We start from the raw sequence: 21,551 nt of genomic DNA, 5'->3' as shown, positions 1-21,551 counted from the left end.
ATGTAAATCACATGACCCTGGGGATGCTGCAACAGTCATAAGTGTGAAAAATGGTAATCACTTTTTTCAGTGCCGTTGTAACTTCGAACAGTCACTAAACGAATTGTTGTAAGTCAAGGGCTACCTGTACTTCATCATTTTTTTTCCTTTTTTTGGGTCACGTTTTTGACACCTTGCTGGGTGACTGGTGGTGCTCGGATATTGCCTTATCGTAAAAGTGGTACAATGGGTGAAAAGGTTGAAAAGCCCTGTCCTACAGAATGCAGAAATGCTTGTTAGGAATGTTACCTCCCGGATTAAAATTTTAGTCTCTTCCTCCCACTTTTTATGTACCACTCTGGAGAAAAATACTTTAAATGCACTTCTAATATTTAAATGGAAAATTCTTCATTGCCACGACATGCCAGGCTGTGGGCTTCCTCCATTGTGGGTGTGTCTGTGCACAAACCCATACGTGCTGTGAAAAGGATGTCCTGCTTTAGGAACTGACACTTGGAGGTGCCCTCCCACTTGGCAGGCCCAGTCCTATCGTCTAGTTGGGATAGGGCAATGGGAGCATGGCGGTCACTTCCTCAAGGTGCCAGCAATGCCTCAAGGCAGTAGAAGTCACTCCAGGTTTAAATAAACCATAATTCTCCACATTTAGATGCACAGCAAACACTGGGTATTTGAAGGTGTAAGCTTGCTGTTTCCTTGTCTTTGCTTCCAAAAACAAGGGCAGTAGGTTTTCTGTTAGTCTGATATAAGCATGAGTTAGAGACTTCTAATGCAGTCCTGATTTGTTCAGGAGCCGGACTTCATAATGGAATCTTTCCTTTACAGATCTGGCTGGACAATGGCCCAAAACAAGCTGTTTAATAAGATCTTCAAAGCCTTGCAATCTGACCGACTGGCCCGGCTGGCTAATGAAGGGGTGAGACTCTCCTGGCTCTTGCTAATTTTCCACCTATCTTCCCTACGTTCTGTGCTTGTAGCAACTCAGCCAGATGGGGCCAGAATATGAAGTGTAGCCATATTTTGTTTGCTCCTACATTTTATCCTGTTGAATCTGGATGCTTTTGTTTACCACTAAGCTTGAAAAGAAGGGCTGTGATACCGTAACCTACTGAGGATTTTTCTTGTTTGCTTTTCACAAGGCTTGCAATGAGCCAGTGCTTCGAAGAATAGCGGTGGACAAATGTGCTCGGCGGGTCCGACAGGCTTTGGCAAGCATCAGTTGGGAGACCAAGCTGATCCAGTGGCTCCACTCAACTTTGGTAGAAACGCTCAGTTTGCCAATGCTGGCTGCGTATCTGGATGCTCTGCAGACTCTCAAGGGAAAGGTGATGGGTACAAAGTGTTGAGCAGTGGGCGAGTGGCTGGTTTTTCCGTGCCTTTTATTTCAGGGTTTCCTCTGTAAAGGAAATACTCTCATTTTGACAGTAGAACCCAAAGTGCCAGTTCTGACACTGGGGCATTTTTTGCATTGTAACATAGAGGTGGAATTGATTGATGAGGAGAAGACACCAACGGGAGGGTGTTAAGTGTAAATGAAGTACCCCAAAAGAGGAATTGATGTCCTCATAAGAGCAGATGAAAAATGGTTTGGAATCTTGTTCATTCCAAGAGAGGTGGGGTTTTCTTTTCATTTGGCGGAGCATAAGAATGATGTTTAAAAATAAGGAGAGGGTAATGTGTGCCAGCAAAGTAAAAAAGTAACTGGTTCAGAAGAAGTTCTGAGCTTCCACAGCCTGCCCTGTTACTGGGTTTCAGATTCCCTCCCTGATTGACCGGATGCTGTTATCCTCAACTGCAAAGACGGGGGCGGCAGGGGCCGAGGCATTGTCCCTCCTGCTGAAGAGGCCCTGGGATCCAGCCATTGGCGTCCTTTCACATAACAAACCAGTAAGTGCACCGGTAATGGCCTTGGCTCTAAGTTACATTGTCATTATTAAACAGCTAGTGACAATATGAACCATCCTCACGTAGTGCTCTCATGTAGTCAAGTATACAAACCAAACAAGAATCAGTTCCTTGATATTCTTAAAAACAGAGACAGGTTAAAATATTCTGAAACCTTCTCTGGCAGCTTTACACCCCCTTGGTCTGCTCTGTTTCCTTTGGGCCAGACTGGTGGTCAGCAGAAGCACAGGACTCTCGAACACTGTTGTTCTAGAAGGCATAATTGGTCTCCAGGGGACAAACGAGAGAGTGGATCTACGGGAGCAGGAGAGGCTGGCTCTGGGAAGAAAATTCTGTAGAGGTTAACATGAATTGGGATCGAAGGAGGCAGAAAGCCACTAGAGAGATGGTTGTCTGCACCCACTCAGTCAGGAGACAGCAGTAGTTCCTCTTCCCTGCAGAACAGCATCAGTTTAATGCTTGGGAAAAAAATTCTTCCAGCAGACCACTGTAATTAGGCCTAAAAATTTAACCCCTAGAGCAGTGTCTGAGCTGGAACAGCTCAAAGAACAGATTTCTGATGCATTAGGCACAGAGCCTTTTGAATCTGTGTTTTTTTTTCCCCAGAGCAAATTACCTGGTTCTCCCCTTATCCTACTGGCATCATCTGGACCTTCCAATTCCATGTTCCCCACTTCTCGGCGGCATCGATTCTGGCAGTCACAACTCTCGTGTCTGGGAAAGGTTTGTATCGTTTTGGCACCCTGAAGCTGAGTTTTCGGTTAGGCATAGACCTCCATTGGCAAGTGTTGGGCGGGAGGGAGGGAGGGAAAGAAAGCAGCTGCTGGGTTTGCAGGTGAGACTGCGAGGGCCTCTTGCCTCCCCAATTCATCTGCTACCCGGAGGGGTGCAAGTGAAGCAAGAGTCAGTCAGCCTGTCCTTTACCTCCAGCAGCGAAAGAACGGCGCAGCCCTGCCTGTTTTGTGCTGGGTGCCCATGCAGCTTTTCTCCTCCATCCTGCTGGGGATGCTCTGCTGCTTCTTCACTCAGATACGTTCCACCTTCCAGCCTGATCTCATTTGCAGGAGGCAGAGGGCATCAGAAACCCAGAAGTGTGAAGCTGGCCTAGCAGGCGGCAGCTGTGGCCAAGATGACCTTGGCACAAATTCACCCTGGGTGTCAGTTTTTCTCATACCTAAACCAGAAAGCCCTGATTGCAGTCATTCGTGCGTTTGGACTACTGCAGTTCACCTTACCTGAGTCTGCGCTTGAAGAACACCTGGGCAATACATATTTACAGTATTTTATTCAATGTATCTGTCCACCCATCGCAGACGGGTGACACTGGGTGGCTAACAGTAATTTTAAAAAGTAGAAAACACCAGAAAGTACAAAATAAACAATTGGCAGGCAAGGTTCAAAAAACAACAGAGACAACCAATAGTACAGCTATTGCACCTGCTCCAACCAGGACCTCAAGTCTCAAGGACTCTTGGTAGAGAGATGGGCAGCATACAAATTGAATGAATGATTACAATAACACAGTCACATCTTTAGGGCCTTGTGGCAGTGGAACATTGGTGCTTGAGTCTGATCGTTGTTTCTTCTTTTGGGCTACCAGGTGATCCCAGTTGCTACCCACTTAGTGAACAACGGGAGCGGAGTGGGGGTGTTGCAGTGCCTGGAACATATGATTGGTGCCCTGAGAGGCAAAGTGCTGGAGGTGAGTTGGGCACCCCGTCTTTGGGCCTGTGAGACCAGATTGACCCCATTGGTCCTTCTTTCTTCGTTAGTTCAAAATGAGCTTCTAGTTCTAGTTATAAAGATGGTCAATGGTTCGGCTTGGCTTTTCTCTCCCTCCCACCAGATCCACAATCATTTCTCTCATAAGCCAGTCGTCCTGATTGGATGGAACACGGGAGCTCTGCTCGCCTGCCATGTAAGTCTCTTTACTACCTTTCCTTCTACTCCTAGGCTGGTTGCTCTGTCCCGACTTAAATATTAAAAGTTGGAACGGAGGCCCTCCTGGAAAATGTTGCTGAATTACCTGGGGCACGGTAATATTAACCATAATGTTATCTAATCGTAGGAAAAATGGCCTTGCATGCTGCTCCAAAGACTTCTAAGTACATTGATTTGTGCTTTAAATGTAAGCCGCCCTGAGTCTTCGGAGAAGGGCGGGATATAAATGGGATTAAAATAAATAAAAATAAATAAATAATGCAAGTGATTATTCTGACTGATGCATTTTAAAGCACATCAGACCAAGAACGTAGCTGATACAGATAGTCCTCAATTTATGAGAGCAGCTAGGATTGCTGTGGTTAACTAAATTCCATGGTCATTAGGTGAGGGAACCTTCTGCCAGCTTCCCACAACCAAAGTCAGCGGGGAAGCTGCAGAAAATTGTAAATCCCAGGTCCACAGGCAGGTAGGTGGCTGCTGCTGGGTGGGGGAGGGAGCAGGGGATGCAGGAGGGGCTGGTGCAGCACAAGCACAGGGAGCCGGAGAGTTGCGGGTGGGGGAAACTCGCTCCAGCAACTTGCAGCCTTCCCTGCCAGCTTCCCCACTGACTTCAGCACTTCAAAAGGTTGTGGAACAAATGGCGATAGAGTCAAGGACTACTTGTCACTGCTTTTTCCTCTTGTTGCCCTACAGCTTTTGTGGTATAAAATGGCAATGGGATGGGAGCATTTAGACATTATGTTAACTGCAAAAGTGGATTCTCACCAGCTGCCTGTTGACAGCCATTGCCCCTTCCCCCAATGGCACAGTATATACCTGGCAGACCAAACCAGTCTGTAGTCTATAGGTGAGCTTAGGACACATACCCCGGCCCCTAAGTGATCATAAGGCCCTGTATGAGCATTCCCAGGGTGAGTCTTGAGTTCACTCTCCATTTTCCTCCAGAGGCAAAACAAATGTATTTGGTTGCAGGAGCCAAGATGGTTTTGCTGGCCTCATCTGGCCCAGAGCTTTTGCATCTGCAGCCCCTTTTGTTTCCCCACCCAGGTTTCTGTGATGGAAGATGTTACAGCAGTTGTGTGTCTTGGATTCCCTCTGTTAACAATAGACGGACCCAGAGGGGTAAGAATGAAATGGGGGCCGGGAAGAACATTTTTAATTTCTGTTTTTAAACGCATTCTTTGTTTTGCTATTTTGTTTTGTTGTGCTTACATTTCCAGCTTTGTACTGAAGTATTCTGCAGGTTGTCTTCCTTCTTTTATAAGACAAATACTAAGAAAATTATTTGTTGTTGTCTGACTCTTTGCGACCCCATGGACCACAGCATGCCATGCCCCCTGGTTCTCCACTGTCTGCCTGAGCCTGCCAAACTCATGCCCACTGCATGAATCGCGCTACCTAACGATCTCATCCTCTGCCATCCCCTTCACTGAGAGAATTGCAGCATATCTCATGTTTGCTGTGAAATGCTTTCTACTATAACAACTTCTGGAAATTTTGTTTTGGGGAGCAGGATGTTGATGACCCTCTTCTGGATATGAAGGCACCAGTTCTCTTTGTGATTGGTCAGAATGCTCTCCAGTGCAACACTGAAGCCATGGAAGATTTCCGGGAGAAGCTTCGAGCTGAAAACAGCCTGGTGGTGGTTGGAGGGGCTGATGATAGCCTCAGGTGTGTGAGCCAGAGCAAATCACATCATCCTTTTTTCTGATACTGTGAGAGATTCTGCCTGTAGCTTAGTGAGTGACAGGCACAGAAATTGCCCTACTCAAGAAGACTCCGTGGTCTGCTTAATGTCTCTGGCCTTACTTGAACATCATAAATTTTGCGGGATAAGGAGGAACAGAGCTCACAAGAATATGGAGGTGGTTGATTGAGTAATAACAGATCCTACCTCTCCCCCCCCATATGTCCTTGATTACAATGCCTGATTTTAACTTTTAGGTTTTAACTGTATATGTGACTGTATAAGCCACCCAGAGTTACCCTATGGTAAGATGGGCGGCCAATAAATTTTATAAATAATAAGGTTCTGCAATGCAATTTCTTTGAAAAATCAATAGCTTTTCTAGTTATTTGTGTGGTGCACATGGATCTGTGCACATCCAGGTAAAAATCACCTGCCCAAGTTGAGGGAAATGGCTGTTGTCTGTCTGAGTTGTCCCTTGCTATTGGCTTTCTGATGGTGAAAAGTTTCAAGAAGCAAGGAGGGATGATGGAGAGCAGATAGCTTTGAAGAAGAAATGTGGCAAAGCTTAGCCAGGAACAACGAGGAAGGGACAAGGAGGAAAGTCAAGATTACCCCACCCCTTGAAGGTCTTTGTTATAAGAAGGAAGGAGGGAGGGAGGGAAAAACTCTGTCAGGCTTTCAAGACGTTATAAGGTGGAGCCGTCCTTGTGTTGTCTTTTTCATGACTTGCTCTACCTTGAAGAGCTGACATGAAGATAAGGAAAAGGAAGTGAAATATCCTCTGGATGTTGACAAGCTGTTTTTGTTGTTGTTGTTGTTGTTTTAATAGGATAAGCAAAGCCAAAAAGAAATCAGAAGGCTTGACTCAAAGCATGGTGGACAGGTGCATTCAGGTGAGTAGCTTCCTCTTCTCTGCTAGTGTGAGGCCACTCATTGCTTGAACTTTATCCCCCATCAGGTTGATGAGGCTTTCCTTCTTCTGGGACTCAGGACTGTCTATTCTCTTGGGGACACCTTTGACTAGCAACGTGATCTCACGGATTGGCTGGCTTTGCAGAATCACCTCTCTATGATTTGTGAAAAGATGAAGCCGCTTCTTCCCTTTGCAGGACGAAATAGCTGACTTTCTGACAGGAGTGCTTACTCGAGCAGACAGCCACACAGGCTCTGATCCTCGGGACCTAGACATGGAGAAAAAGAAGAAAACAGCCCGGGATGCAGCTAGGCGGGATCTGTCTTTTGACCCGCCAGATAGAAACAGCCGGCCAGCCTCTCCGGCAGCCAAAATTCCGGCTTCACCATCTGGGTCAGAGGTGAGGGAATTGATGAGGGAAGTAACAGACCGTAATCAGTGAGGGGAAACAAATTATGTGTCCCTTACCCCAGGCACAGAGCAAATGCTGGATAGAAGATAGATGGTATGGGGAATTCCTTTTTCTGGTGATCTTAGTTTTTATCTTGCAAGGTTCTCCAAGTCCAAGCATTCAGGTGTTTCTGAAGCGGAGGCATCCAATTGGCTGCAGCTGGAATTCAGTAAATTTGGAAATTGATCTAGCAGGATTGTTTTTCTGTAGCTTTTACTTGGAGAGGATCCTATTCTGAGTACATGGCAGGTTGCATGGTAGCATGAAAATGAAAAAACTGGTCAAGCTTTACTACGTGCAATAATGAAACTTGTAGTTGGGAAAGCCAAAATTTCTATGCATGGAAGACAATAGCATGTCAAATGTCGACCTTTTCCCGGTAGGTCCATCATCTGGCTAGATCATCAAGCTGCCTTTGGGAAGATGCTCACTTTGAGCACTGCCGCACTTCAGTATTGCTCCTCTGTGGGATGTGATTGGATGAGCAAGGCCAGGAGACGGACAGAGGGGGTGGGTTGGTGAGCATTAATCTTTTCCATGTGCTGCCAATCTCATAAACCGGAGGCTCTCTTTTCCTAGGAATTTTCCAGTGTCTCCAGCAGCCCTGCCTCCAGTCCCAAGGCTAAAATGGCGGTGTCTTCTCTTCAAAAGTCCAGCCAGGTTGGTGCCAGCCAGTTGCTGAAAAGGTCGGTGCAGCGAATGGAAGGAGCCATGATGCCCAAGCAAGCCCAAGGTAAGACCAGGCCCCTGTTGTGGTGCTGCAGAAGCGCCATCTCCAGGTGGCTTCCATCAAGTTCCTGCTTTGGTCTGCAGGCATCCTTCAAGATGGGGCTTCCTTCTCCAGGGGGATCCCAGTGACAGAATGGTAGGCAGAGCCAAATGCCCCTTTGGGGTCTTGGCCTAAGCAAGTGCCTGGAGAGAGCAGCTGCTCCCAATTCCTTTCCTTCCCTGTTGCAGGGCACAGCTGGGCCTGTCCTGCTCTGCTTTGTTCTGAACATGGCATTTTAAGTTAGTGAGAGGCATGATGATGATTATGATAATGATCAAGACTTCAAGACTTCAAGCAGAATCAGTGAAATGGCATGCTGAACAAGAGGGGGAACCTTTGATTAATCAGAATTAAAGGGATGAGAGGGAGGCTGAAACTTCTCCCAAGACATGGAACCCCTCCTGAGTGGGGAATTACAAACAGGTAGTCCTTAAGTTACTACCAGTCACTAAGTGTGACTATTTGAAGTTGAAGACCATCTCAGAGCTATTTACAACCCAGTTTTGAAGTTCTGACAGCCGCTTTCCCCCCCCCCCCATGGTCAGGTGATCACATCTTGGGAGCTTGGCAACCAGCCTGCATTTATGGCTTTTGCAGTTTCTCAGTCACATGACTAGGATTTGTGGTGGGTTTCTTTTGCCAAAAATTGGCATTTTGCTGGTTTCCAGCAAAAATTGCCATTGGCTATAATGGGTTTGTTTAACTATGCCATGTTTGCTTAACAGTCATGGCATTCATTTAACAACCACCATATTTGTTTAACGATCACTTCCAAAAAGGTTGTAAAATTGGGTGCAGTCACATGACAACTTGCTTAATGACTGCCACAACTTACAGCCATAATTCCAGGCTCAGTTAAGGTTATAAATCAAGAATTACCTGTAATTCATTGCCTCTTTTTCTCATTAGTACCGTGGTGTGTCAGAATGCTTTTATGACTACTCTGTTTGTTTTAGTTTTACATGGTGTTTGTTTTGTTTAAATGTCAGTCATTTACAAATACAACATGTAAACTTGTTCAAGCCTCTAAATCAGGGCTGTCAAACTTGCCGTGTCACATGACGTATCATGATGTTTTTTGCCTTTGGGGAGCTTGGTTAGGCGTGGCCTGTGCGTGATGCATCTGGCCCATGGGCCGGCAGTTTAATACCCCTGCTCTAGATTTTGTTTGTATGAGATGCAGAACCATAATAACACTCCAAACCAGGTTTACTGAAGAATAAATAACTGAGTTCAGTGCAACTCACATCTGAGAAAGTGGTGGGATGCTCTGAAATAGCACAGAATGATGTTGCTTCTGACTAGATTGATTTCCAGAAGCATCCAGTCATCCTGTGTCCATCCAGTTTGTTCGATCTACCTGGGAAAGAGCTTTGATTAGAGGTTTGGAATGTGTCTTCCCTTTATTGTTAACCCTATGTATAGTACGAAACACTTGTGCTGTGCTTTGAAGGTAAGACATCGAAGAAGGTTAGAAGAAATAATCCTGGACATCTTGTGCTGAAATAGCTCAGGGTTGGGCTCTGAGAATGTGCTATTGAAGTCCAGTGCTCAAGGCTCTGGGGGTCTGTAGTGGGACCTGATATGCTCATTACAAACCTCTCTCTGTGTGTGGACCTTTAGTCTCCACCCTTCATTAGAATAGAGCGCTTGCCAGACATCTGTGGTTCATGTAACTGATTTCCGCAGTAGAAACAGCAGAGATTCTGAAGGCAGAGATGCGGAGTCCTGGCGCTTCCTTGTGCAAGCAGCATAGAGAAGGCCGATGGTACACCCAGTGGGGGGATCCAGGCTCAGTACTTCTTCCCCTGTGTCATTCTCCCTCCAGAGCTGTCCCCAGATGCAGGGGAAAAAGAAGAGCTCCGGAAGCAACTAAAGAGGCATCAGGCCTCCAGCCCCACTCATGGCAACAAATCTTCCAAGCGAGCCAAAATTAAGGTGACCATCGTCTCTCATGGAGAAGCTGCTGGCTCCGGAAATGGCACATCCTTGGATGGACCACCAGAAAGTGAGTCCTGAGAACAGGAGCCACTTATACATATCTGGAGGTGGGCAGTACAGAAGATAAAGTGGAGTATCCCAGGTTTTCCTTCGTTCTGGTCAACTGTGAGCAAAGCAGGTTTAATCTGGGGGCTGGAAGGAAGAGGGAATGGGAATCTCCTGAAATCCTCATTAATGGTGAGCTTGTTCTAAAAATGTTTTAGGATTACAGTTTGTGATATTTCTTAGCTGCGGTTTTGATTTTGTGAATGTGTTTGTAAAGCATAAGTGTAACTGTACAACTCATTACGAAGACGAACACGTGGCGTAGTTGTTGCAGAACTGAAGGTTTTTGTGAATTTTGATTGATGAGAAGCAGGTCATGACTCACAAAAGATTCTTGCCTGATTTTGGCAGATACTGCTGAATCTGTTATCCTCTCCATGATTTGTATGGTGAAATGTTTCTTTTTGGTGAGTTGCATTTCATCATGTAGTGAAGGTGATTGATGGACAGCAGAATGAAACTTCATGGAATCTGCCTGGGTTTTTAAAAATTCTGAGGGTTGAGCTCTTAACTTTCAACTGTGTCCTTGTCCATGGCTTCCCAAAGGAAACACGCCAGCATTGTATTCTCTTTAGAAAGGCAAGCACTTCCATGGACTCCCTCAGTATTTCCCATTGGAAAAAGTCTTTGTTTTAGTCAGTGTTTTTTGCAGATCTTGCTTTTGGATGTGGTTACCACAGGGGTCTTTAACCCCTGGGCTATGGCCTGGTACTGCCCATAGTCCATTCAGAACCAGGTTACATAAGTGGCAGGCAAGCGCACACGCGCAGTTCCATTTGCATGCACGAGTGGCTGCCACTCGCAGGTGCAAATGGAGCTGCGGACACAAATGTGCATGCCACTGAACTATTTCCTCTCCCCCCTACCGGTCCACAAAGCCAGAAAGGCTGGGGACCCCTGGGTTATCAAATCGTTTCTCAGACTTCAGTTGTCTTCCCCAAACTGACAAATGTTTAAAGACTTTCCAGCTTATTTGCCTTAGTAGTAGTTTTGATAAATTCCCTTCTAATTTAAATGGTACTAATAATACATTTGAAAGGAACCCACAAGTATTGACAGGACTTCATAACCAAAATCACTGAGAAAGAACTTCCTTTTAGATGTGTCTCTTGTAAGTTCTGCTGGCCCCAGTGTTGGGAATAGCTGCAGCTCGCTGGATGAGCACTTGATATCTGAGGCCACCGACGTGGATGAATGCAGCCTCTGGCAGAAACGGCCATGTTGACGGCAGGAGCAATTGCAGACTGAAGGGTCCTTCTGAGTGAGGTTAAGGCTTTGGAGTCATGTCCACCCTTCTACAACAGCTCTTCATGTGGAGCAGGACTGAATAAACCGACCGCAGCACATTGGGGCCTGGAGACTTCCAAAGCTGTACAATATTATACTTTTGAAAATCTGCCTTTGATTAATTCAACAGTAGATTTTTTACCGTACAAATTAACTAATTTGTATTTGGTCATGGAAGATCAGCTTTGAAAGTCTCAGCTTCTTTTTTTAAAAAAATGTAATTATCCAAACTTTATTTCTCTTTACAGAAAATAATGAAATACAGAAGTAAACTTGAACCAAACAAGAATTCCCTCTTACCATACGTGGACAGGAGGAATGAGCAAGACAATTTTTTGATTTGTATCCAAACACTGCAATAAATATATAATTTTAACTCATTTCTGTTCCTGTGTATTTTATAAATATTTTAGGAGAATGCTGGCAAAGTAAAACAGATTAAGATAAGTCCTGCTGTGAATGACTGACTGATGAGAAGAGGTGTTTGGGCAGAGAAGGAATCTGGAAAAAGAGATAGTAGTAGAGCTGTTGCATCTCATTTATGAAGGCAGGGATGGAGCTTCATTTGTTTTCTTGCGTATTGTAAAAGCTGAAGCATGGTGTTTAAATTTTTTGGCACCTGCTAAGTAAGCAGCCAGGTGTTGTGGTGTTTTACATCTTTTTCAAAGTCATGACAGCTTACGAACTGCAAGATGAGTGTAGGGGTTTTTTTCTCAATCTTTGTACATGTTAGAATGAGGCTGATTTTGTATGTTAGGATTACCTGATTCTTCTTAATCTATATTTTCATTTTACAGTAGCTGCAGGAAAGCCTGTTGCCATGACTTTGGGGCAGATGATGGCCGGTACAAAGGAGGTGACAGGATTGCTTGCCACTTCGATGTGAGTATCTGCAGACACAGCCCAAGTTGCTAGTTTAGATGACTGAGGAGAAAAGCCTCTATTCTGGATGGCTCCTTATGCTACCTTCGATCAGAAGGAATAGATCCAAGAGAGCAGGGGATACACATACCACTGGTGGTACGTTGGACCTGCTAGGTGGTACGCGTACGATGGATTGAAAAGCACTGTAAAAAGGAAATGGGTAAAAAGTGTGAAAGTGTAGCTGTCAGAACCCACTCCAATCCACATCTTAAGAAAGAAAGACTCTTGGAGACAAGATTATCCAAGCAGGAACTTTTACTAAGACATGGATGATAGAGAGTATAATAGACAGGATCTGAAGAATCCCCTCACGGATCGATATTTTTAAAGTGTCCCCAAACCCCACCCCTCAGTTCATTTGGTCAGTTCTGGATCAGTCAAGTTCCAAGTGGCAAGCCCCTCGTGGGAAAGAGAACCATCACTCCATTCATAGCACAATCACTCTCTCCCCTTCACATTCCATCCGGAGAAACAAACCAGAATCCGCCCACCCCCTTTCTTAGTTGCTCTTAAGATGAGAGGGAGAATGCCTCTTATCGATCTTATTGTGATGGGTAACAGGCAGGCTAGATAAACAAAACGTTACATCTAAAGAGAGGAAAATGGAGGCAATAAACTCCCATCTTTATTCCCTTTCTTCCTTGGGAATGGCAGAATCCGGGGGGGGGGGGGGGGTGAGATTTGGGTTTGCACAGAAGAGACAGTTAGAAATGAAATATAAATGGATTCTGACATCCTGCCCTCCTTTAAAAATAGGAGACATCCACCTGTAGAGGAAACAAAAATATAGATGTTAGCCCGGTTTGCTGGGATATTCTGTATGAAACCTCTTTAGCAACTTGGGTGCTCTAATGTGACGTTTATTCACCCACTCATTTTCTGAGGAGGGGAGGTGTTTCCAAGCTACTAAGTATTGAATTGCTCCGTGGTGCTTTCTAGAATCTAGGATTTCTTTTACGTCAAAGTGTTGTTCTCCTTCAACCATGATTGGAGGTGGTGGGGGGGTTGGTTATAAGGGTGACTGTTGTTTCCTTTTTAGTAAACTGTAGTGAAAAATTTGGTGTATCTGCCTAAGATCTTTGGGTAGTTCTAATTCTACTGTTACTGGGTTTATGATTCTTTTAATTGGAAAAGGTCCAATATATTTTGGTCTGAGTTTTTTACAGGGTTGTAGGGATTTTAGGTATTTTGTGGATAAATATACCATCTCTCCTACCCTGAATGGTGTGGGATCAACTCTCTTTTTGTCTGCCTGTGTTTTGTATGCTTGCCTAGCTTCGTCTAAAGCTTTCCTAACGATTGGCTGGGTGTTTTGCTATTGTGCCATTCATTGTTTCAGCGATGGGTTTTCTGGTTCGTTTGGGATTAGTTCTGGCATGGGGTTGAAACTTTGACTGGTGGCTATTTGAAAAGGAGTGTAACCTGTGCTGGAGTGGACTGCGTTATTGTAAGTAACTTCTGTGAAAGGGAGTAGGTCTGTCCAATTTGTTTGCTGGAAGTTAATAAAGCATCTTAAATATGGCTCAAGTACAGAGTTCCCGCGTTCCCATTGGCTGTTTGTCTGAGGATGATGACCAGATGACAGTCCCTGAGTAATTCCTAAGAGGGATAAAAATTCCTTCGATGTAAATTGCACTCCCCTATCAGATATGATCCGTTGGGGCGCTCCATGCAGTCTGTAAATGTGATGCACAAATAGTTTTGCTAAGGTTTTTGGAGCGGGAATCTTTTGGCACGGGATAAAGTGCACCTGTTTGGAAAACAAATCTGTGACCACCCAAATGACAGTGTTCCCGTTGCTTTCTGGTAATTACACTATAAAATCCATGGCTATAACTTTCCAGGGGGTTGAGGGGTTTGCCACTGGTTGTAACAGTCCGGGCGACTGCCCTTGCATCCTCTTAGCCGTCACGTACGTTTGACAGCTGACCACATAGCTTTCTATGTTCTTTTTCATGGATGGCCAACAAAATTGCCTTTTAGTTAAGTGTAAGGTTTTTACCTAAGGGACGCGGTGGCTCAGTGGGTTAGGACGCTCAGCTTGTCGATCAGATGGTCGGCAGTTTGGCGGGTCAAATCCTGAGTGCCACGTAACAGTGAGCGCCTGTTACTCATCCCAGCTTCTGCCAACCTAGCAGTTCGAAAGCATGTAAAAATGCAAGTAGAAAAATAGGGACCACCACGGTGGGAAGGTAACAGCGTTCCGTGTGCCTTTAGCATCCAGTCATGCCGGCCACATGACCACGGAGTCGTCCTCGGACAAGCGCTGGCTCTTCGGCTTTGAAACGGAGATGAGCACCGGCCCCTAGAGTTGGAAACGACTAGCACGCATGTGTGGGGGAACCTTTACCTTTACCTTTAAGGTTTTTACAAACCCAAAATGTCCTACTGCTTTTGTATCATGGCACAACTGCATGAAATTGATCCTCTGGGTGGCTGGTATGTATAACTTCTCACCCACCCAGGGTAGTCCGTCTTTGATTGTGCATACATGTCTATTTTTCTGGAACCATTCATCAGTTTCCAAAGACTTTCGGAATTTGATTCCAGTTTGGCTATCCACCTGCAGCTTTATTTTAGCTTGGGCCCTGGTGGTGACCGGTGCTGCCAGTTGTTGTTCGGGCATAAGTGGTTTAGAGTCAGTGGCCTGTGTGCTGTTATATTGGGGTATGCGAGATAATGCATCCACTAGGAAATTCTTTTCCCCTGGTAAGTGTTTGAGTGTGAAGCGGAATCGTTTAAAATGTTGAGACCAGCGGGCTTGCTTAGCAGTGAATTTCCTGGGTGTTTTTAGCGCTTTCAAATTTTTGTAGTCTATCCAGAACTGGAAGGGGATTTTATTTCCTTCAAGTAAATAACGCCATGTAGGAGTCATTTACTTGAAGGAGTCCTTTGGGAAAGGGCGGTATATAAATCCAATAAAATAAATAAATAAAATAAATAAATGACCAGAACACAGCGTAAGCCTCCTTCTCCCACATGGCCTAACGTTGTTCTGTCTCTGTGAGTTTCCTGGACATATATGCACACGGTTGCAATGCCCCCTTGTCATTTTCCTGTAATAATACAGCTCCCACCGCCACATCGCTAGCGTCTGCCTGTATTACAAAAGGTTTATCGGGATCTGGGTGTCTCAGGACAGGTTTGGCAGAAAAAAGTCTCTTTAACCTCTCAAATGCCGCTTGACATTCCATTGTCTACTTCAGGGGCTGGCTGGGTTTCACTGGGGACCTCCCCTTCGTTTTCAACAAGTTTGTGAGGGGCAGAGCTATTTGGGCGAATGAAGGGATGAATTGGTGGTAGAAGTTTGCAAACCTCAGGGAACCTTCCAATTGCTTCCTTGTGCCCATTCTAATACTGCCCTGACTTTCTCAGGGTCCATTTCGATGCCCTGTGGGGATATGCGATACTCCACGTAGTCTATTCTTTCCTGGTGGAATTCACATTTCAATAATTTTGCATATAGGTGGGCGGCCCACAATTTTTTCAGAACTGCTCTGACTAGATTAATATGCTCCTCTTTGGTCTCAGTGAAGATAAGGATGTCATCTAGGTAAACCAGGACCCCCTTATATAGGTGCTCTCTTAGCACTTCATTAATTAATTGCATAAAAACTGTGGGGGGCCCTTGCAGTCCCAATGGCAGGACTTTGAACTGGTAGCAACCCATTGGATAATTGAACACAGTCTTCCATTCATCTCCTTCCTTAATCCTAATGCGGTAGTATGCTTCTCTCAGGTCTAGTTTGGTAAAAATCCTTCCCTTCGATAGGTGGGATAGCATATCCTTCATTAGGGGTAGGTAGGGGATACAGATTACATTCACTAATTGTGTTAAGAGACCTATAATCCACGTATAAAAGAAGCGAGCCGTCCTTCTTCTCCCTGAACAGGACCGGGGTGGCCACTTTGAGTTTAGCAGGCTCAATAATTCCCCTTTCTAGGTTTTTTTAATGAATCTTTCCATCTCCATCGTTTCTTTTTGCCTCATGGTGTACATCCTGGACTTCGGAAGTTTTGTCCCGGGTTTAAATTCTATAGCACAGTCTGTGGGCCGGTGAGCGGGGAGCTCTTTTCTTCCGCCACTAATGCTGTCTCCTCTCCTCGGGTTGGGGGGGCCCTTTGAGGTTGTAAACTTCTATGCTCCCCCTCCAGGAAGTTGAGTTCTGCTGTCCTCCAATTTACCCAGGGGTTCCATTTCTTCAGCCATTCCAGTCCTAAAATCATTGGGCATTCCATGCCTGGGGTCACTACAAACGTTATGTCTTCCTCATGGGTCCCCAGGGACAGGTGAACTGGTAAGGTGGTTAGGGTAGCTGGTACCCCCACCCCCTGCTATGGACCCATTAACTGGCCAAAGGAGATTGGTTGCTTTAGTCTTCTCACCGGAATGCCCTAATTCCCCACCAGCGTCGGGTTAATGAGGCAGCGGGTGCAAAAGTAAAGGTCTATTATGGCTTTTACTTTGACGGCTTTGGGCATGGAGGAAGCTAATATAGTAACTGTCTTGAGAATGGGTGGAATGGATCCACTTACCAGGGTTTCGCCCTCCGAGCTGTCCTCCGAGGTGTCCACCGCCCCTGCAGTGTAGGCCAGAATTCCCTCCCTTTCCTTGGTAGGGGTTGGGGACTCTACACCCTCTATCCCCCTCATTGCGGGGTCTTTTGGTTTGCCTAGGGACTTCCCTTATCTCCTGGCCAGTGATGGGTCTGATTTGCGCTGAGGGGCTTTTAAGCGGCATTCTGTGGCGTGGTGGCCCTCCCTCCCGCATTTGAAACAGCCTGTTATTTCTTAGCCATAGTCGGTGGTTTCGCTGGCTCACGTGTTTGCTCAGAGCAGGGGGAGAGGATTTCCTCTCTAAGGAGAGGAAATGGGGGCAATAAACTCCCATGTTTATTCCTTTTCTTCCTTGGGAATGGCAGAATCCAAGGGGGGGTTGAGATTTGGGTTTGCACAGAAAGAGAAATGAAATGGATTCTGACAGTAGCATGAAGATGAGCTGAAGCAGCAGCAACATATGCACAAGCCTGTGGGGGAGTCAGCTGGAGCCGCAGTGTTGCTGGGACTCTGCTGAGTGCCCAGGATCTGTGCCAGGCTCCAGCCGACTGGAGCTGCACGCAGCCTGGGGAAAGGAGTCAGTTGCAGCTACACCGAAGACAAAAGGAGGAGGAGAGGATATTTATTTATTTTATTTATTTATTTAGTTACATTTATATACCGCCCTTTCCCTGAGGACTCAGGGCGGTTTACAGGGAATTAAAAAATCCAACATACAAAAGTTAAAAACCAGATTAAAAAATATTAAATTGACCCTGTACTCTTAAAAACCCCAATTAAAAATTTCTCCTCAGCCTGGGCCTGAGAGCTCAAAGAGCCAGGTCTTCAGGCCCCGGCGGAATGATCGGAGGTCGGGGGCAGTTCTCAGCTCCACCGGCAGCTGGTTCCAGAGGGCAGGCGCTCCCACTGAGAAGGCCCTATCCCTGGGTGTCGCCCGCCGGCAATCTCTCACCGGCGGAACCCTGAGCAGACCCTCCCTGTGGGAGCGCACTGGGCGAAGGGCGTTTGATGCCGGCAGCAGGTGTTCCCTCAAATAAATATATAGATATAAAATAGGCATGCCTGTGGGGTGTTTACATTTGGCCTGGGACCACCCTGGAGACAGCACCTGCTGGAAAGCCTCCTGCTTCCCCCCCACACACACACCTCTTCCACAGCTACCTCCTTTGGAGCCTTCCTGATCCCAAGGGACCTGCCATGCCAGTAGCCAAGAGCGCTGGGTGAGCCCCACTTTGTGGGACGAAGCAGGTGGACCATGCTGGCAGGCCGGTCAGGATCAGGAAGGCTCCGAAGGGGATAGCAGCGGGGGAGTGAAGCAGGGGGTTTTCCAGCAGGTGCTGCCAGGCCTGCAGATGCGGTGTTGCCCTTCTGCTTTTCAACCCTGAAGTTCCAGATTTAAAGTTGGGCAGCCTTTGAGCGCCCCTGACAAGCTGCAGAAAGGTTGAAAAGCCCTGCTAAAGAGCATTCATTGAAAAGCCTGTCTTCCCTGGTGGTGGGCTATCAGGGAGCAACTGCCTGGGCTCCAGCAGGAATTTGTGATGAGGATGGGTGACGGCGTCTGGGGGCGGGGGGGGAACAATATTTTGTGTGCAAGCAGTTCCACAGCTGGCTATACCAACAGCTTATTTGTGCAAGGAAATCCACGGGTATAATCCACCCAGCTTAGCTGCCTCCGACCAGATTTCTAGCTTGGGTAACTGCATTTTTTTTCTCATTTCCTAGGCCAAGTCCTGCAACAGACGGCCCCTCCTCTATCAGTCCCACACCCTCAGTTACAATCCCGAGCAACACAGTGCCTAGTGCTTTCCATGCTCTGCAGAACAGACTCGTGACCAGCGGCACCACTTGCTTGCAGGCCCAGTCTGCCGGTGCCCTCCCAGGTAACTTCAGGCTGTGATTCTGTAAGGGAGAGGCAGCCCTCGGAGGAGGGCGATAGGAAAGCGTCCTTGTCTTTAGCCAAATTTGGATACTGCTTGGCCACTGGCATTACTGGCATAGTCACAATGGAGCAGATGTCTGTGTTTAAGCGTGTTTAATCCGTCTGTCTAACTATATCATGTATATAACTCCCCATCTCATGTAACGACTCTGGATGGCATACACAATAAAACAATCAAAATAGATTAAAAAAAACACACAATCCAAATAAAGATAAAAAACAAGATGGTGAAGAAAATGTTCAGGGAGCGCATTCCAGTTAACCATCATGTAACCATCTAGCACACACTATCATAGAATCCCCAGGCTGGTTGACAAAACCACGTTTTGAGGTCCTTCAGGAAGTCCGATGGGGTTGGAGCCACCTCGGAGAAGAAGGACATTCCATAGGGTGGGGGCCACGGCAGAAAAGGCTTTCCCCAGGCGCTGCCCAGGGAAACACTCTGGCTAGCAGGGCCCATAATGTGCCTCTTGGGCTAAATCTGGGAACTGGGAAGAGGCGGCCCCTCCAATACCCTCTATGTAGTCCTTCCAAGTGAGTGAAATTTGGAGACAAAATCCTCTATTAAAACAAACAATAACAAAGGTAGCAGTGGACCTTCCAGATGCAGGGGCCCATCCAAGAAGTTCTGGTTCCATTCCAGAGGGACCCGCTTCAGATATATAATCCCAATGAATTGGCCAACGTGCTGTTCTGGCTGGCCATATCTAAAGGACACCTTGAATTTCCTGATGCGGAGCTTCTGTCGCCTTTTCTCTTTAGGGGCAGCTTCAGCCAGCAGCCTTCTCCAAGGTCTGAGCTTCAGTCTGCAGGACATCAACACGAAGGCCGCTGCTCTCCCAGCCAGTGCTGCTGCTGCTGGGGCCTTGGCACAGGTGGGCACTAGAGGCAGCACAGGCCCAAGGACAGTGGCTCGTGCCAACGGGCAACAGTCGATTGTTAATTTTTCTGGAATTTTGTAAGCTAGTTGAGAGTAGAGCTAAGCTGCAACATCTCACACGCAGCTGGCTGTTGGGCAGTGGCAATGGAGCCGGGAGAACTGGGTCTTAAACATTTACCAGCACACCTTTCAGTAGGTGGAAAATGTGCATTTTAATGGAACATGGAAGTATGAAATAATGGGCAAAGTCTGATTTCAGCGATGCAGATTTGACCAAGTGGAAACCTGAGTGTGAAGCTTAAGAAAAGGTGAGATTAAGGAAAGTTATATTTAGCCTCTGCTTATAAAGGATGGAGGTGAATGAGCGCTTCTTCGCATTCTGGAGAATGCTTTTATTCTTCCTTTTTACAGGGTGCCCGTACATGGCTTATTGTGATCTGAAGACCTGAGTGTGGCAGACTAAGCACTCCTTCGTTTAAATTCTTGGGTGTCCCAAGAGGATAGAGAAAAATGATTTTGGTTCTGTTGTGACCTTTTCTTCTTTCCACCTTGCAGAACAACTCAACCTTGAAAACTTCAGCACCACTCCAGAGCCTGAGTACCATCACCACCAGTGCAAGCACTATTGTTCGAACGATCCCAGTTGCCACATCTTTATCATCTCTTGGAGCCTCGGCTAGTGGGAAGCCCACCACTATTCATCAGCTGCTTACAAATGGGGGGCTGGCAAAACTTGCAAGTAGCCTCCCTGGTTTGGCTCACATCTCTGGTCAGGGGACAGGTAAGATTCCAGCTGCATGAGCAAACCAAAGAAAAGTTGTTCTTGGGATGGCTGACACTTGATTACATGTCTTAGTGACACAATTTGAGAAAAGAATCTCTGTAAGGCAGTAGCCAAAGTGTTGGAGTTGAACCAGTACCAGCTCTAGCAAAGTTTGCCCAGTAACCTTCCCCCTTTTATTGTTCCATATGGAATCACCCTGCAGGTTTAAAAAAAACTCATGCCTTACAGAGTGCCATCTAGACAAACTAAGGTACTGGTACACTGTTCGTAATTGAGGCCCAGCCTGGGAAATTCCACACAGATTTTCTTCATGTCCAAAAAGCTCTCTCCTGGAATGTGCATTTCAGGGCCTCCAGTAACTCTTGCCTCCTCTTTGCCAGGCTTAAAGGCCCCAACCACCATCACAGTGACCCTCCGGGGACAGGCCAGTCGAGCCACCACATTCAGCCAGACCACGGGGGGGGCTGCCCAGAGCCAATTGGAGGAGCAGACGCAGCTGCTGCTTCCCCAACTGCCCCAGGTAATGTGGGTGACAGCGTGATCTGCCTCGTACGTCCTTTGGAGAGGATCAGGCAGGGGTCTTTGGCATCCACCTAGAGACCTGGTTCTTGATGGCCGTGGGGTGATTTCAGTGAAAATCTGTACTTGCTGTGATGAGAAGTGATGTTTTGACTTACCTTGTGCTCACTGCAGCATTCTTTGAACAGACTTTTTATTAGCCTCCATTTCAGTTCATGGTGCCTGTCCCACTTTACAGGTTGCAGATAATGCAGCTGGGAATCTGAATTGCCCAACTTCCAGCCCCATTCCTTCCAGTAAACGGTTGCCTCAACTGGAACTTGGCAAAACCCAGAGCGCCGAGAGACTTCCTGCTGATCCTCAGCCATCCTCAGCGGTATCACTGTCTGTAGGTGAGAAAGAGTGATAGCCCTGGTTTTCTTTCCCTTCATGTGGCTAGAGCCATCAGTGATTGTATGTATCTTATTCTAAATAGCACCCAAGAATAAAGGGTAGGTTCTTCTGATTTTAAATCTCTGGTTTATGTTACAAACATTGGATCAAACATCAACTTTTCTGACAGCTGCTCCTTCCCAGATTACATCTGTCGGGACTAGTGAGTAAATGTCCCAACAACTTCTGTTAACCACAGCCAGCATCACCAGGGTGGAAGTGGAAGCCTGGCATTAAATCAGTTTCATCAGCAATTCTGTGGTGTATTTATGCATTTTTAAGAAAAGTTTATGCATTTTTAGGAAAAGTTATCGTTATGTTTCCTGACTTTCCTTGAATCATTGCCATATTTACAGGTTCACCGAAATTATGAAACTAAAGACACTCAGTTGCTATAGGGTTGATTGGGAAGCCTGGTTGATTTGAAGGCTGCTAGCAGAGGTCACAGGAAGAATTAGAGAATCACTTCATCAGTTTGTGGAGGTTTCTCTGAGGAATCCATGCCTGTGATGTT

At 46.3% G+C, this 21,551-nt stretch overlaps 1 protein-coding gene across 3 annotated transcripts in view; it reads left to right on the top strand.

Annotated features, from left to right (window-relative positions):
• The window catches only part of KANSL3 (KAT8 regulatory NSL complex subunit 3), a 31,429-nt gene that overhangs the window by 9,136 nt on the left and 742 nt on the right, over positions 1-21,551 (top strand). For all 3 annotated transcript variants that reach the window (XM_081334057.1, XM_081334058.1, XM_081334056.1), the window contains 18 exons: positions 823-913; positions 1,137-1,322; positions 1,753-1,884; positions 2,509-2,625; positions 3,503-3,604; positions 3,749-3,820; positions 4,894-4,968; positions 5,360-5,517; positions 6,366-6,429; positions 6,646-6,849; positions 7,480-7,633; positions 9,498-9,677; positions 11,800-11,884; positions 18,206-18,363; positions 19,185-19,297; positions 19,858-20,083; positions 20,467-20,606; positions 20,844-20,997. In XM_081334057.1, coding sequence (XP_081190183.1) covers positions 823-913; positions 1,137-1,322; positions 1,753-1,884; positions 2,509-2,625; positions 3,503-3,604; positions 3,749-3,820; positions 4,894-4,968; positions 5,360-5,517; positions 6,366-6,429; positions 6,646-6,849; positions 7,480-7,633; positions 9,498-9,677; positions 11,800-11,884; positions 18,206-18,363; positions 19,185-19,297; positions 19,858-20,083; positions 20,467-20,606; positions 20,844-20,997 — 2,411 coding nt within the window. The remainder of the gene's footprint in view (positions 1-822; positions 914-1,136; positions 1,323-1,752; positions 1,885-2,508; positions 2,626-3,502; positions 3,605-3,748; positions 3,821-4,893; positions 4,969-5,359; positions 5,518-6,365; positions 6,430-6,645; positions 6,850-7,479; positions 7,634-9,497; positions 9,678-11,799; positions 11,885-18,205; positions 18,364-19,184; positions 19,298-19,857; positions 20,084-20,466; positions 20,607-20,843; positions 20,998-21,551) is intronic.

The sequence above is a fragment of the Vipera berus genome, assembly GCF_964194415.1.
Source record: "Vipera berus genome assembly, chromosome: 8".
NCBI classification, from domain to species: Eukaryota; Metazoa; Chordata; class Lepidosauria; order Squamata; family Viperidae; genus Vipera; species Vipera berus.
The sequence above is the reverse complement of the archived record's forward strand: the minus strand, read 5'-3'. Positions and strand labels throughout refer to the sequence as shown.